This window comes from Acanthisitta chloris, unplaced genomic scaffold (genome assembly GCF_000695815.1).
Source record: "Acanthisitta chloris isolate BGI_N310 unplaced genomic scaffold, ASM69581v1 scaffold4794, whole genome shotgun sequence".
Taxonomy (NCBI): domain Eukaryota; kingdom Metazoa; phylum Chordata; class Aves; order Passeriformes; family Acanthisittidae; genus Acanthisitta; species Acanthisitta chloris.
In genome coordinates, this window is record NW_008670882.1 from 1 (window position 1) to 15,215 (window position 15,215).

The 15,215-nt window shown below is 45.1% G+C and overlaps 1 protein-coding gene across 1 annotated transcript in view; it reads left to right on the forward strand.

Moving 5' to 3' along the window:
- Positions 1-1,270: 1,270 nt before the first annotated feature.
- Positions 1,271-15,215, forward strand: part of ELP3 (elongator acetyltransferase complex subunit 3) — a gene marked incomplete at both ends in the record, with an annotated part of 72,519 nt that continues 58,574 nt past the window's right edge. Inside the window, 6 exons of the mRNA XM_009073862.1 lie at positions 1,271-1,370; positions 2,200-2,338; positions 3,617-3,687; positions 6,182-6,245; positions 7,634-7,702; positions 8,889-9,043. Coding sequence (XP_009072110.1) covers positions 1,271-1,370; positions 2,200-2,338; positions 3,617-3,687; positions 6,182-6,245; positions 7,634-7,702; positions 8,889-9,043 — 598 coding nt within the window. The remainder of the gene's footprint in view (positions 1,371-2,199; positions 2,339-3,616; positions 3,688-6,181; positions 6,246-7,633; positions 7,703-8,888; positions 9,044-15,215) is intronic.

Below are 15,215 nucleotides of genomic sequence, written 5' to 3' on the forward strand. Positions count from 1 at the left end.
GCTGTACCAGGGGAGGTTCAAGTTGGATATGGGGAAAATCTCTTCCTTGAAAGTTCTGGCACAGCTGCCCAACACAGTCGGGGAGTCACCGTCCCTGGAGGGATTTAAGGATTTAAAAGCTGTGTAGATGTGGCACTTGGGGACATGGTTAGTGGTGGCCCTGGCAGTGCTGGGGAATGGTTGGACTCGATGGTCTCGGAGGTATTTTCCATCCTAAATGATTCCATAATTCTATATGTGTGCAGAGTGGGAAAACAAGGTAAACCTTGCTCTGCCCTTTCATGCTGTTTTGGAGGTGGGTGAAGGGCGAGCCCTGACCCTGCTTGAGGGTTGGAGGGAGTGGGCAGCCCACTCTGAGCCACCTGTGACCCTCCCCACTGCTGGATTGGACACTGTCCCTGGGGGACAGAGCCCTTTGCACTCAGGTGGGTGTAGACACACTTACAGGTGTTACAGAGCTGCATGGGATGAAACAAGTGCGTGTTCCTGATACGAAGTGGGGATGGATCTCATAATCATAGAATCATGGAATCAGCTGGGTTGGAAGAGACCTCAAAGATCATGGAGTCCAACCCTACCGTGGTCACTAGACCATGGCACGAAGTGCCACATCCAGTCTCAGCTTGAAAACCTCCAGGGATGGTGAATCCACCACCTCCCTGGGCAGTGACTACTCTCTCTGTAAAAAATCTCTTCCTAATATCCAACCTAAACCTCCCCTGGCAGAGCTTGAGTCTGTGCCCTCTTGTCCTCCTGCTGGTTGCCTGGGAGAAGAGACCAACCCTCATCTGACTACAACCACTATTACAATAATAGTAGTGTCCCTCTTTTCCCAAGGCTGGTGTTGTAGGAATGCAATCAATATATACAGTGCTGACCCTCCGTGCAGCAGGGAGAGAGACCATGAGGGGCAGTGATGAAGCTTTAAGGCACTGATAAAACTGTCTGGTCCAGTGTTCCCTCTCTGTGATGGACAGGAGCGCATAGAGCTTTCTCATGGAATCACAGAATCCCAGATTGGTTTGTGTGGGAAGGGACCTCAAAGCTTATCTAGTTGCACCACCTGCCATGGTCAGGGACACTAGCACAGGTTGCTCCAAGCCCCCTCCAGCCATGGCAGGGGGTGGAATGGGATGAGCTTTAAGGTCCTTTCCAACCCAAACCATTCCATAATTCTGTGGGATGAATTGCAGAGCAGGTGCCCCTCAAGTTGTCCCAGGCAATTCCAAACCTCTGATCATACACGTGGTTTGTTCTGTTCTCATTTCAGGAGACCTCAGCCATGCAGAGCTGATGATGATGACCATTGCTGACATCATAAAGCAGCTCATTGAGGCTCATGAGCAGGGAAAAGATGTGAATCTCAACAAGTGAGTGACTCGGGGTGACGCTGAAGCTGATCCATCAGGAATGAACATGTCCTCTGCCCTCTGTCATGTTCAGGTTTCATTTCACATCCTGCTGTCATTTCTCTTACATTGTCTGATAATAAAGACACCAAGATTAGTAAATTCCATGGTGATTTGCTATTTCACAGACAATACTGACTACAAAATGGGTGGTATTGGTGGAAAACTCCAAGAAACTTATCATTGCCTTGGGTTTCCACCCATGTTCATCCTTCAGTAGTCCCAAACTCAGTTCCACCAGGGAAGGATTAATATGAGGTTGATTTAAATCAGATGTTTTAGCAATGTGTTATGCATGAAGTTGTTGCTTCCAGAAAGCCCTTTCTTCTTTACATATGTGGAATAACAAAACCTGAATTTGTCTCCCTGTTTCCACTTTATTGCCAGGATATAATTCCAAAGTTTTTGCTGCTGCAGGAAATACCTGACGTGAATGTCTTGGAGATGAGCTCAGCTAGAGGCTGTGTGTAGGGGCTAAGCACATGGAAGACATGAATTAACCCACTGAAAATGGACAAACCAGAGTCTGTTGGCAGCTTGCACAGTGTTCTGATAAAACCACATTTAGAAGAATATACAGACACAAAAATCATTGGCAGTTGCTGCTTATCAGCTTTATTTGGAGTTTACTTTCGGTATCCTAATACAAGCTGCAGCTGCTGCAAGGATTTACTGTTTGTTTTTTAAATAACTTGCCTGGAAAGATAAATAGGGAGAACCTACCTAGGTCTACATGGAGCTGAAGCAAATCAGAACTTCTTTGGTTAACTTGAGGTATTTCTACTTTCAGGCTGAAAACCAAGACCTCAGCCAAGTATGGTCTTTCGGCACAGCCACGTCTGGTCGACATCATCGCTGCTGTCCCACCACAGTATCGTAAGGTGCTGGTGCCAAAGCTGAAGGCCAAGCCTATAAGGACTGCCAGTGGGGTAAGCATGGATATCAGCTCTCCATCTACAACCTTCCTCTCTGCTCTCATCAATAAGTTGTATTTAATTGTTGTCAAACACCAGGATATTGCATGTCTGGAAGGTTTAATCCAGGTGCGTTGGCTGCATGGCCACATCCAGGTTGTCCTTTCTGTGATGTTGTGTCCACAGGGTTATTGCTCTCAAAATATCTGGGAGAAGGCTTTTTACCCTAGAGGATTGTTCAGAGCAGCTGTGGCTGCGCCATCCCTGGAAGTGTTCCAGGCCAGACTGGATGGGACTTGAAGCAACCTGTTCTTGTGGAAGATGTCTTTGCCTATGGCAGGGGATGGAAGGAGATGAGCTTTAAGTTCCCTTCCAACCCAAACCAGTCTGGGATTCCATGATAAAGGACAATGAGAATAGAATCCATTTAGGGTGATTTTTAGGGATGTAAAAAGAAGGAAAGGGTAAGGAGATCCTTCACTGAGTCATGAGATCCAGAGTGAGCTCCCTTGTTTCGTGAACCTCCCAGAAAGGGGTCTGGACATAGATGGATCCAGTGGTAGGCGATGAAGACATGCTGGGAGGAGAGCTGAGAGTGTTCAGCCTGGAGAAGAGAAGGCTCTGGGGAGACCTTAGAGCCCCTTCCAGTGCCTCAAGGGGCTCCAAGAGAGCTGCAGAGGGATTTGGGACAAGGGCCTGGAGAGACAGGGCACAGAATGGCTTCCTACTGCCAGAGAGCAGGTTTGGACGGGATATTGGGAAGAAATTCCTGGCTGTGAGGGTGGTGAGGCACTGGCACAGGTTGTCCAGAGCAGCTGTGGCTGCTCCATCCCTGGGAGTGTTCCAGGCCAGGTTAGAGGGGCCTTGGAGCAACCTGGGCTGGTGGGAGATGTCCCTGCCCATGGCAGGGGGTTGGGGCTGGATGAGCTTTAAGGTCCTTCCAACCCAAACCAGTCTGGGATTCTCTGAGGAAGGAGAGGAGGTGTGCAGTCAGTGTGCAGCTTTCAGCAGGGGAGATAATCAGATTCAGTACAAGACATCTGGTTCTTTATAATAGACTCCAATTGATTCTGAAATGTTAAAATATGAAATAGTAGGATTCCTATTTCTTGATATTTTTGCTTTCTCCTTCAGGGGTTAACACACAGATATTTTAGGTGGCAGACTAAGCACAGAACATCTTAAAATAGTCTCACAGATGCACATGTATACATAACTTTCAAGATGCACTTTATTTTAGTAACTGTAGAAGCAATTACTATAATTTCTCTCCTCTAACTTTGCTTCTTGCAGATTGCTGTCGTGGCTGTGATGTGTAAACCACACAGGTGTCCTCACATTAACTTCACAGGCAACATCTGTGTGTAAGTATGAGAGCTCAGATGTCATGCTGAGTTGGCCCTGCTGAGGCATCTCCAATCCTGGGGGCAGTTCTGGGTCCCTCACAACAAGACAGACACTGAGGAACTGGATCATGTCCAGGGAAGGGAACAGAGCTAGGATAGTGGCTGGAGCATCAGGAGCAGCTGAGGGAGCTGGGTGTGCTCAGCCTGGAGAAAAGGAGGCTCAGGGGAACCTTCTGCTCTCTTTAGCTCCCTGACAGGAGGTGCAGCCAGGTGGGGTCAGGCTCTGCTCCCAGGGAACAAGGGGCAGGATGCGAGGGAACAGCCTCAAGTTGTGCCAGAGGAGGTTCAGTTTGGATATTGGGAACAATTCCTTCCTGGAAAGGGCTGTCCAACCCTGGCACAGGCAGCCCAGGGCAGGGGTAGAGTCACATCCCGGGAGAGTTTTAACATCCCTGTGGATGTGGCACTTGAGAACATAGTTAGTGGTGACCTTGGTAATGCTGGGAAATGGTTGGACTTACTGATCTGGGAGGTCTTTTCCCACCTTAAGGATTCTGTGATTCCATGACCTAAGATGACAGTTTCCCAGTGTTTCTGTATAAATCCAGTACTGCAGGAGCATTGTTTTGGGTACAGGTTTCATTTCCACACAAGCACAACATCACAGATTGTTGATACCTGCACATCACACTCAAGAGTCTCCTTGTTTCCAGTTTTTCCTCAAGGAGGAAACGTTTTTCATGGGCCAAACCCAACTTAGCATAGTAGATTTACAGTTTCATGAACACAGTAACCAGGAGAATCTATTACTGGTCAGATCTAAGTTGTGTCACTGGAGGTGCTCAGGAGTGTTGTCTGTATCACTGGGTGCACCAGCAGGTTGGAGAAGAGTTACAGGAAAGGAACAAGACTCAGTGTGGCAACTTTGAAGACTGCTGAACTGAGACCCACCTGAGGAGATGCAGGTGGTGTCTGCAGAATCTTGGTGTGACAGTCTGGCTCTGCCTGGCTCTGGAATGAAAGAGAGCACAGATGGAAGGAAATGCCTCCAGCTGCCAAAGGCTTGTGGCATTGAGGGAGTAGCTCTGAATTGAGAAACCCAAACTGGGTTTACCATGAAGTATTTTACCTCTGTTTGACTTTGTGCACCTGAAATCTCATCTGTCTTTTTGCTAACCATATCGGTTCGTCTGTTTCACAACATTCCTTCTCTTCCCACCTTGTCATTCCCAAAACATCAGTGTCTTTCAGCTGCCTAACAGGGAGTGAGCTGCCTCCCTTCTTGTTTTTGCATGAGCAGCTCTTCAGTTTGAGATGTTCCAGGTAATTATGTGTATGAAATGTCTTCAATTGCATTGCACAACTCTTTGCCAGCAAATTAATTTGGGCATGGTAATTTGATAATTAATTTTATAATGATGACAGATGACTTGGGTTGAGTTTGCAGGGCAGGCAGTGAGAAAACTAATCAATTCTCCTGTGAACCAAATGTGACTTATTTGTTAGAGATTGCAGTGTCATGGTGTCTGTGCAGGTGAGATCTGGTCTGTAACAACTCCCTGACTACTCTATTACCTTTCCTGCTGGAACTGCAGCAGAAGGAGTTGTCAGCCCTTCTGTCTCAGGTCATCTTCAGCACAGCATGGCAGCAGACTAAGGTAGATGAGTTCTCTCACCATCAGCATATTTAAATCCTCTACATTTCTGGAAAAGAAATGTAGATGGAAATGCGTAACGTGTTGTCATCTCTATTTTACACCTTTCCATGCCAAAGAAAAATCATATTTTGCGTCAAATAAAACAATGTTCTTGATAGAATCGTGGAAAATATTTGAATTGTTTATTATTGTAAAATTACTTTTAAAAATTTATCCATCTGTGTGTAACTGTTGCTCCAAGACTGTGTGGCGGCTCCCTAAAATAATGCCATGTGTCAGAAATATGTCCACAATACATTTTGCTTCTGATTAGTCTTACTAAGTTATTTTAAGTGGATGTAGCTGTTTCTCAGGTCTTAGCTGGTTTGTGACATTCCGTTCTCATTAAAGTTGAATGAAACAACTGTTTTACACCGTGCCCTGAGTGTTTGTAAATATAAATAGGCTCAGTTCCTCTCCACATTTCTGGGTATCATGGAATCATCGAATCTCAGAATGGTTTGGGTTGAAGAAACCTTAAAGCTCATTTCATCCCACCCTCTGCCATGGGCAGGGACAGCTTCCATAGATCAGGATGCTCCAAGCCCCATCCAACCTGGCCTTGAACACTTGCAGGGATGGAGCAGCCACAGCTTCTCCAGACAGCCTGTGCCAGTGCCTCACCACCCTCACAGGGAAGAATTCCTTCCTAACATCCAATCTCACCCATGCTCTGTCAGTGTGAAGCCATTCCCACTTTTCATGTCCCTCTGAGCTCCCTGTCCAAAGCTCCTCTTAGCTCTCTGGGAGCCCCATTAGAAGTCATTGTAATGATATGAGTTTGATGCCTGTTTTCTGTCTCTTTATGTTGGCAGATACTGCCCAGGTGGACCTGATTCTGATTTTGAATATTCAACACAGTCTTACACAGGATATGAGGTACAGCTTTGCTCTGCCTAAGGCATTGCCAGCACTCCATAAACTTGGCTGTGGTTTATGTCTACAGATTCACTCACTGCAAGAATAAAATGCAAAACAGGCTTCATAAACTTCACCAGCTCAACACTAGAACTGAAAATTCTTTGCAATTACTGTAAATAGTGATGAGTCAGATGAGTGAGAAGGTGGAAAATTGTGCCTTGGGATAAGAATGTTTTAACATTGGTCATCAAGCACTTGAGTAGGGATCTGGAGAGGTTTTGGGATCTCTGTTCTTCAAGATGGGCAAACACTGACTGGATGGACACAGCCCTGAGCACCCTGTCCTGACTGGGTCTGCTTTCAGTCCTGTCCAACCTACAGGAGCCTGTGGATTTAAAAAAGGAAAAATTTGGAAAAAAAGCCCATTTTTTATCTGTTTGTGCCTCTGAAATCACATTCATGCCCTTTTACGTCTTTGTGTCCACAGTGATACCTTCATGAATATATCTATTTCCAAAATAGGACTCTACTGTCATCTGGACAAAGTTTAAGATCTTGTGACTAAATTGGTGTAGCAAAACAACTTGTAGCAATAGTGCAGATATAAAGTAACAAAATTGTAGTAAAATACAAACCAGATCAATCTGGTCAACAGTAATGCAAAGTCCTTTTGTCTGTTATCCACTCCTCAGAACCTTTAAACTTGTCCCATTAAGTAGGAAAATCCTGGATCTATCTAACTGCTCCTAATTGATGTTGTTTGGGTGTGTTGTATTAATTTCTTTAGCACTAACAGCATGTGGGAGTTGTGGATGATTAAGAGTCCTCATCCCTTAGAGCTTTTAATCTAACAGATAGGGAATCTAGGATACACAAGACACTTGAAAACCTTCTTAGAGTGTTATTAATAGGCTTACATCAGCTAGCAGGAGAAAAAGTGAGTTGTTAGGGATTTCAGTTGAAGGAATATGTTTAGCTGAGGGACTGTTTGAGGTTTGGACTGAGCTCCAGAGGATAGTCCTCAGGTAACTCATGGAAGTGTAAAGATCCCAAAATGACAATGAAAAAGTGTTTTGAAAATCACTTTGTGATTTTTTCTAAGACTTTTGTGACTCACTACAAAGATTCTTCAGCTGTTGTAGTGCACTAGAAGTTGAAGAATTGGGTTATTCATTTGAGGTCACATTGTCCTGTTAGGACACAAAGGTGTTTTGTTATATTTGTTTAAAAATAGAAGGAGCCAAATTCATATTTACAATTAGATGAACTCTTGGGTTGTGAGTTTGAAGATCTGAGGGTCAATTAGGATTTGAAAGCTTGAGCATCTGATTCAGTGCTGAAAGTTGTCTTTTGTTGTTTTTCACTGTTTAAAGTTTACAAAATGTATCTCCTTGTGTTGTTTTTAGCCAACATCCATGAGGGCCATTCGGGCTCGATACGATCCTTATCTCCAGACAAGGCACAGAGTGGAGCAGGTACAGTGAAATTCATTGTGATCATGATGAAAATAATGAGAATTATTTTAATTCCTGAACTGGTGGGCTCAAGGGGTTGTGATCAGCAGCTCCAGGTCCAGCTGGAGGCCAATCTCCAGGGATATAACTCAGCCCTCAAGTATTGGAGCTGGTAGTGTTTCAGCTCAGCCTTAATGACCTGGATTTTGGGACAGAGCACTCTGTCAGCAAGTTGTAGGTGATATGGACTTGGTGGGTGATAGACCAGAGAATCATGGTGCCATTCAGAGAGACCTGGACAGGCTGGAGAAATGGGCTGGCAGGAACCTCTTGAAGCTGAGCAAAGGAAAATGCCAAGTCCTGCCTCTGGGGAGGAGCAGCCTCAGGCATCAGAACATGCGGTAGCTGGTGCTGCTATGAGAAGAGAAATTGGACTGTGTGAACTCCAGAGGTCCTTCCAACCTCAGCATTTCCATTATTCTATGATTCTACCTGACCTGATCCCCATAGAAAAATTATTTTTAGACCTTTTAATTGTCCAGCTGTCGTTTCCATTAGGTAAATGACAAGTCTTGAACCTCTCATCTTACCTATTCTGAACAATACCTGATTGCTGATGGGAGATCCTATTGCAACAAAATTGTACTGAACTTCTCTGGCAGTTACCGGTTCTTGATGCTTAAATTGAGAATTTAACACTCAAATAAAAACATTTCCCACCAAAATGATTTTATTTAAGTCTTCTCTGGAGAGTTAGATCTGGAGTTTCTCAGTCCTGTTCTGCTTTGATTGCTTTTCTATTTATCTCCAAACTATTAGAGAAGTGTCCATGTGGAGTCCTTTTCTCTCACAAGTTTGTAAGGAGAGTTAGTTGTAGATGGATTGAAGCAGATGTGAGGAAACTTTTCCTACTGGAAACTTCAAACTGAGACTCTTGTAAACTCCATCAGCAGGTGCTTGGCTCAAATTGTTCTGCTCTGTCAAGGAACCTGTTACACTGTGCTCAATACCTGCACTGTCTTCTTGCAGGAGAAAAAATTACTTTGAGAGAGTTTTTTGAAGAGATAGAAGAAATCTGTACAGAAATATTAATGATTTGTTCATAAAAGATTGAACAACTAAAGAAGGAAATGAAGAATGTCAAGGGTTTGCAGAGAAGTCTTTTAGCTAAGTCCCTGATTTTTCCCTGCTACTTTGCATTTTCCAGCTGAAGCAGTTGGGCCACAGTGTGGATAAAGTAGAGTTTATTGTGATGGGTGGAACATTCATGGCACTGCCTGAAGACTACCGAGATTACTTCATCCGGAACCTCCACGATGCCTTATCAGGTCACACCTCCAACAACGTAGCTGAGGCTGTCAGGTAAGGATCTGGGTTTTCCTTAATGGGATTGCTTCAAGGTGTTCTCTAGCTGGTGCAAGAACAGAAAATACTGAAGAGATTTTTTTTTTAAGGGAATGTTTATCATAGTGTCATAGAATGTTAAGGGATTAGAATGGACCTTAGAGATCACCTAGTCCCATCCCCCTACCCTGGGCAGGGACACCTCCTGAGGCTGTCAGGTAAGGATCTGGGTTTTCCTTAATGGGATTGCTTCAAGGTGTTCTCTAGCTGGTGCAAGAACAGAAAATACTGAAGAGATTTTTTTTTTAAGGGAATGTTTATCATAGTGTCATAGAATGTTAAGGGATTAGAATGGACCTTAGAGATCACCTAGTCCCATCCCCCTACCCTGGGCAGGGACACCTCCCCTCCCTCCCGTCCAAATATGGGTTTGGACACAGAATATTTATAAGCCAACTCACAGCACTGCTCTGTGTGCTGCAGAGCCCCAGCAGGAGACAGGCCCAAGGTTTATCTCTTCCCCATGAAGGAGATGCCAACCTGCTCCTAATTCCTTGGCATTCCATCTGGATTTGTACCTTTTATGCCTCATCACCTTGATTTGGAGTTGTGACGAATCCCATTGCCATGGGATTTATTTCCTTTAGCTGGGAAGGGGAGCTGATCCTGCCTTTGAGGGAGGCCAGACGTCAGCTCCCCGTAAGGAATGACTCACCCCGGAGAGCGTCAGCGCTCCGGAGCTCCGAGCCCCTTGCGGTCTCACATGCAGTTACCTTTGCAGCATTTCAGTGTGAAAGGGAGATGCTCCACTCATTTTATAGCTGATGAACTGAAAATCAGACGCTGATTTATTTACTCAGGTTTGGCTCAGTAAATAGATAACTTTTCAGTGTGTTTCGCAGTAGAAAAATGAGAATAAAAATGAGAGATTTGATGTCTTGGAGCTGTTAAAACGAGGTGAGAATCCCTAGTTGGTTTCAGTTTGCTGCCTTGTCATTGTTCAGTGCAGTTTTCCTTGACACCATTGTCATCTAGAGGAGAAAGTGAATTTAGAGCTGAGTAGAACTAGTCCTTCATGTCTGCCTTCATGTTGGAAAGCTGTAACTTAATTTGGTTTTCCTCTGGAGGGCACCAAACACTTCTGTTGCTTTTCTTTGGGCTCTTGTCATTCCAGGACCAGACAAAAAAGGTGCTGTGCTGCTCTTTCCAGGTGGCTTTTATCAAGATAAAATAACCAACAAGTTGGGAAAAGAGCTGCTTTGCTTTTGCTCTGGGGCCCTGGCTCCTTAAGAGAGAAGGGTGATGTTTGCAGGTGGTTATTCCATATTTTTTCTGCTGCAGGTAGCTAATTTTACTGGCCCTAAAATAAATTTTGGAGTAGCCTTTGCTCTGCAGATTATTGAGGAAACTATTTATGCCACAGACCGTGTGACCAAGGAATTGTAAGTGCTGCAAACCCACAGTGACAAAACCTGCCCTGACAACGTGTGGGTTTTTCCAGCAGATAAATAAAGGTTTATATTTTTAACATAAAACTCTTGTTAAATGCTTAGTAAATGGAGCTATGTGGGAGTTACTCAAGTTGCACTTCCTAAATATTCTAGAGGCGACAAAATGGGGTTTGAGATGAATCAGACCTTTTGCTTTTTGTGCTTCTTGCGTGTGGCTGTTGCACTGTGTCACTGCAGAGTTGTTTTGAGATGGTCAATGACACTTGAAATAAACAGTCAAGGTTGAATTTATTCCTCTTTGTATGTGAGCATTCATCTCCCTCACTACTTCCATCAGCAGAGCCTGTTTTACATGAGGAATACTGACAGCATTTTCCCTGTTTTATATTGTGAGCACTGCATTCAGCACTGACATGGGATCTGGTCTGTCTCACCCCTTTCTTTGAAGGGGATTCTGGGAGCCTTGACGTTATTCTTCCTTGTGCAAATCATTATTTAACTTTAGATTTTGTATGGTGATTCCTTAATGGGGAAAAAGACCTTCAGCCTGGATAGAATCATAGAGTCCCAGAGTGGTTTGGGTTGGAAGAATCTTAAAGCTCATCTTGTTCTACCTCGTGCCATGGGAGGGGCAGGGTTCCACTAGCCCAGGTTGCTCCAAGCCTCAATTCACCTAACTGAAAACACATATTTTCCCTTTTTGTCCAGTAATTTCTTTTCTGTGTCCTAAACTTGAGCTCTGCTTCCGTGTCCAACTCTGTCTTTCCAGTGACAGCGATACACTGACCTGTACGGTCTGAGCTGAGCAGTCCTGAAGGACTCATCAATCTGCCATCCTCCTCTTGACGTAATTTTCAATTTTCTTTTCATAATACTTTGTCTTGATCAGCCCTTTGCAGCTTCTGGTCCCAGGTAATCTGATAAAAAGGATGTGATTCTGTGCAGTTCCAAGCAGAACAGTACGACCAGAGCCTGCCGTGGAGGCAGGTCCTGTTCCTCACTGGGAACAGGCACTGCAAGTCTGCCTAAAGAAATAAGTCTTCAAACTGTGTTGGCCTTTGGATTTCAGCTGATATTCTGAGTTGGCTTCTGGCTTCCTTGCAGATAAACACGAGGGTGGTAAGACATTGGCACAGGTTGCCCAGGGAGGTTGTGGCTGCCCCAACCCTGGCAGTGTTCACTCCAGGCTGGATAAAGCCTTGATCACCCTGGTCTGGAGGGAGGTGTCCCTGCCCGGGGCAGGGGGTTGGGACTAGATGGTCTCTAAGGTCCATTCCAATCCCTTAACATTCTATGATACTATGAACTAACCAACTAAAAGGTGATTTAAAAAAAGGTAAGCAGATAATCTTTGAGGCTTTCATAGGAACTCTGTTGCTAGTGGAAGAAGGAAATTGCTTCCTTAAGAAAGTGTTGCTGGTCTTGAATAGTTCTCCCTGTTGGGGTAATAAACACTATTTAAACTATTCAGACAAGAGTCTTTGCTTGAGGTGCTTTGGTTTGCTTGAGAAATAAGTTGGCCAAGGAATGAGTAAAGAATTGCAGAGCCAGAGGGGATCTTTGTTTAGTAGAGAGTGTGCAACAAGAATTAGAAGTTTTAATTGTTATCTGCTGAGAACACCACTTAGGAGATTTCAGGGCACTTCTGGATGCCTCTCAAGCAAGGTTGTGGACTTGGTGATAAGCTTCCCTTCTTTAGAAGGAGGTTTGCAATTACTGCTAAAGAATCACTGTAAGACAGATTTGTCTTTTTGTACACTACAGAAATACATCTTTCTCTGGGAGTTGCTCCCATCAAGCCCAAGTGTTGACTTGATTGCAGCTGCCTTTGCTCTTTCCTGAGGACAATCAGCCAAGAAGGTGTAAAATTCACATGCAGATGAGAACTGCTGCTCCCCATCAGTTTGCTCCTCTCACCTGACCCATGAGTCATGAGAGGTTCTGGGCGTATTTAGCTGCCACCGTGACTCACCGCTTAGCTCCAAGCGCTGAGCACCTCTCTGAGCCAGGATCTGACTTTTAATGAGGGAAGGAGGCCGAAGGAGAACTTGCCTGTGTGGAGAAAGGCAGGTGTCAGGGAGGTGCCCCCAGGCTATGCACCCCTGCAGCTCCCTGGAATGCAACATCAAGCCTGGATTGTCTTTTTGTGAATCTTGGCTGGGAGGGCTAGGGGTGTCCAGCCTGCAGAACAGAAGGCTCCAGGCAGACCTTAGAGCCCCTTCCAGTGCCTCAAGGGGCTCCAAGAGAGCTGCAGGGGGACTTGGGACAAGGGCCTGGAGGGATAGGACAAGGGGGAATGTCTTCCCACTGCCAGAGAGCAGGGAAAGATGGGATATTAGGAAGGAATTCCTGGCTGTGAGGGTGCTGAGGCACTGACACATGTTGCCCAGAGCAGCTGTGGCTGCTCCATCCCTGGGAGTGTTCCAGGCCAGGTTGGATGGGGCTTGGAGCAACCTGGTCTAGTGGAAGGTGTCCCTGCCCGTGGCACAGCATGGGATGAGATGATTTTTAAAGTCCTTCCAATCCAAACCATTCTGTGATTTCTGATTTCAGCATTTGAAAATGCAGAGAAGTTATTTTTAATTCTTTATTTTAACAGCATGATGAGTTGTCTGGTGTTCACTTAGGTTCTATGTAGCAAAGCAAGGAGGAGATAACATTATTGGAACCTCATGCTCTGCAATTCAGGTCTCTTCTATACCTGATATTTATGTGACAATATTCAAGTGCACAGCAGAAATAATAACTATTTCCATAATAGTTCCCTAATCCAAACCTGGGTTGTCTACACCCATTCATCACTCTGTAGTCTCTTAAAAGGCTCATTTTCCACTTGCGTCACGTGTTGAAGCCCAGAACTTGCAGGAGTGGCTACTGTTGGCTCTGTTTGATTCCTCATGGAGCAGTTGCAGCTTCCAACTCTGTCCGACACTGTGAAACTGCCTTTTCTATGGACTTGTCATCGATTGCTTGTGCCAGGTGTCCTTTTGTGTTCCACCATTAGCCGTGTCTTCTGCTGAGCTGGAGAACAGGCAGCAGTGCTTCCTGCTGCCACAAATGTTTCCATGATGCACAAGGAAGTCTCCTATAGGTACCTCAAGAGCCATATTGATTTTTTGACAAGCTGTAAGCAGATAGATCCAGTTACCTCAGAGCTTCCCTAAAAGAGGTGACACAGCTTTTACATAACCACAGCATAGGGTTGGGTTATTGTATGTCCAGTTTAGGACCTCTGAGCCCATCAAGGAAGAAAATCAACCCCTCAGTACTGGCAGTTTCAGCAGCAGTTGGTTTGGGATGTGGAGCTCCTGATGCCTTTTAAAACGCAGCTGGAAATTATTCTTCTTGAACATGCCAAATTGGAGCAACCCATGAAAAATGTGGTTTGTGCGATTATCAGATAATGTGGTTTGTGGAAAGATTGTTAAAAACTTCACTGTGAGGGTGATGGAGCACTGGAACAGGCTGTCCAGGGAGGTTGTGGAGGCTCTTTCTGTGGAGATAATCAAAACCTACCTGGATGTATTCCTGTGCAACCTGCTCTAGTGAACCTGCCTCAGCAGGGGGTTGGGCTGGATGATCTGCAGAGGTTTCTTCCAACCCTAGCCACTCCATGATTCTTTTCTCAAATGCCCACATTAATTTCACGTAGCAGTACTTCTTCTGATGGAAGCTGCAGTTGCTCCACAAGAAATAGTGATAGGTAGGCGCAGAGGGTAGATTTAGGTGAGATATTAGGAAGAGATTCTTCCTGGTGAGGCACTGACAGAGGACACCCAAAGAAGCTGTGGCTGCACCATCCCTGGGAGTGTTCCAGGCCAGGTTGGATGGGGCTTGGAGCAACCTGGGCTGGTGTCCCTGGCCATGGCAGGGGGTGAGATGGGATGAGCTTTAAGGTCTCTTCCAATCTAACCCATTCTCTGATTCTGTGATCATGAAGGTTGACAACTAAGCAACCTCTAATTTTGCTTTCCAATAGTGAGGAATAAACCTACTTTTTAAAGTGGGTCCTTTATTGTCAAAGTTGAAATCTGTTTAAAATTTTCCAAATACGACTTTAGGAAACTTGTTGGAAGATGGTGGGTTTTGCAGGGAAGTCTAGGCTTGCTGCTGCTGTATTTTAACCAATATTTAGCTTATTTGCTTGATTTTTAGGACACAGACCCTCAGTGAGGTTACATGGGGTAACAAATGAGCCTGTTGTGCCTGTGCCTTGCAGTTGGCTCTGTGCCTGTATTCACTGGCCCCACGTGTGAGAAATTCCAGTGTGCTGTGAATCTCCTGGAAAGAGGTCGAAGCAAACATGTTTCACCTGGTGCTTAGTACAGGCAAGGAAGATGCTGTCCTACGATTCAGTGGCTCCATTGACATATGGTTGCTCGTTCCACTAATGTATCTTAATTGTGCTTTCCGAGTATTAATTGTGACTCCAGCAAAAATAACCACAGGTTTGACTCAGTAGCTGCAGTGATTCATGCTGAGGCGATTTGAGAGGTTACTGTTCTCCTTTTATCTACCTTGACCCTCTGTTTGAGGTTACCCCTTCCAGGACAGGCAGCTAAACACCCTTTAGCTGCTAGCGTTCACCCTGAGGCAGATTAATGGAATCTGGAAGGGATTTAAGAGGATACACTCCTCCTTTGGCTGTGGGGAGTGCAGTGTGGTAAATTGCCCTGCAAATTGCCAGGATTTGATAGTCAGATCTCACCTCTTGGCTTGCCATAATGAGTAGGTACAGT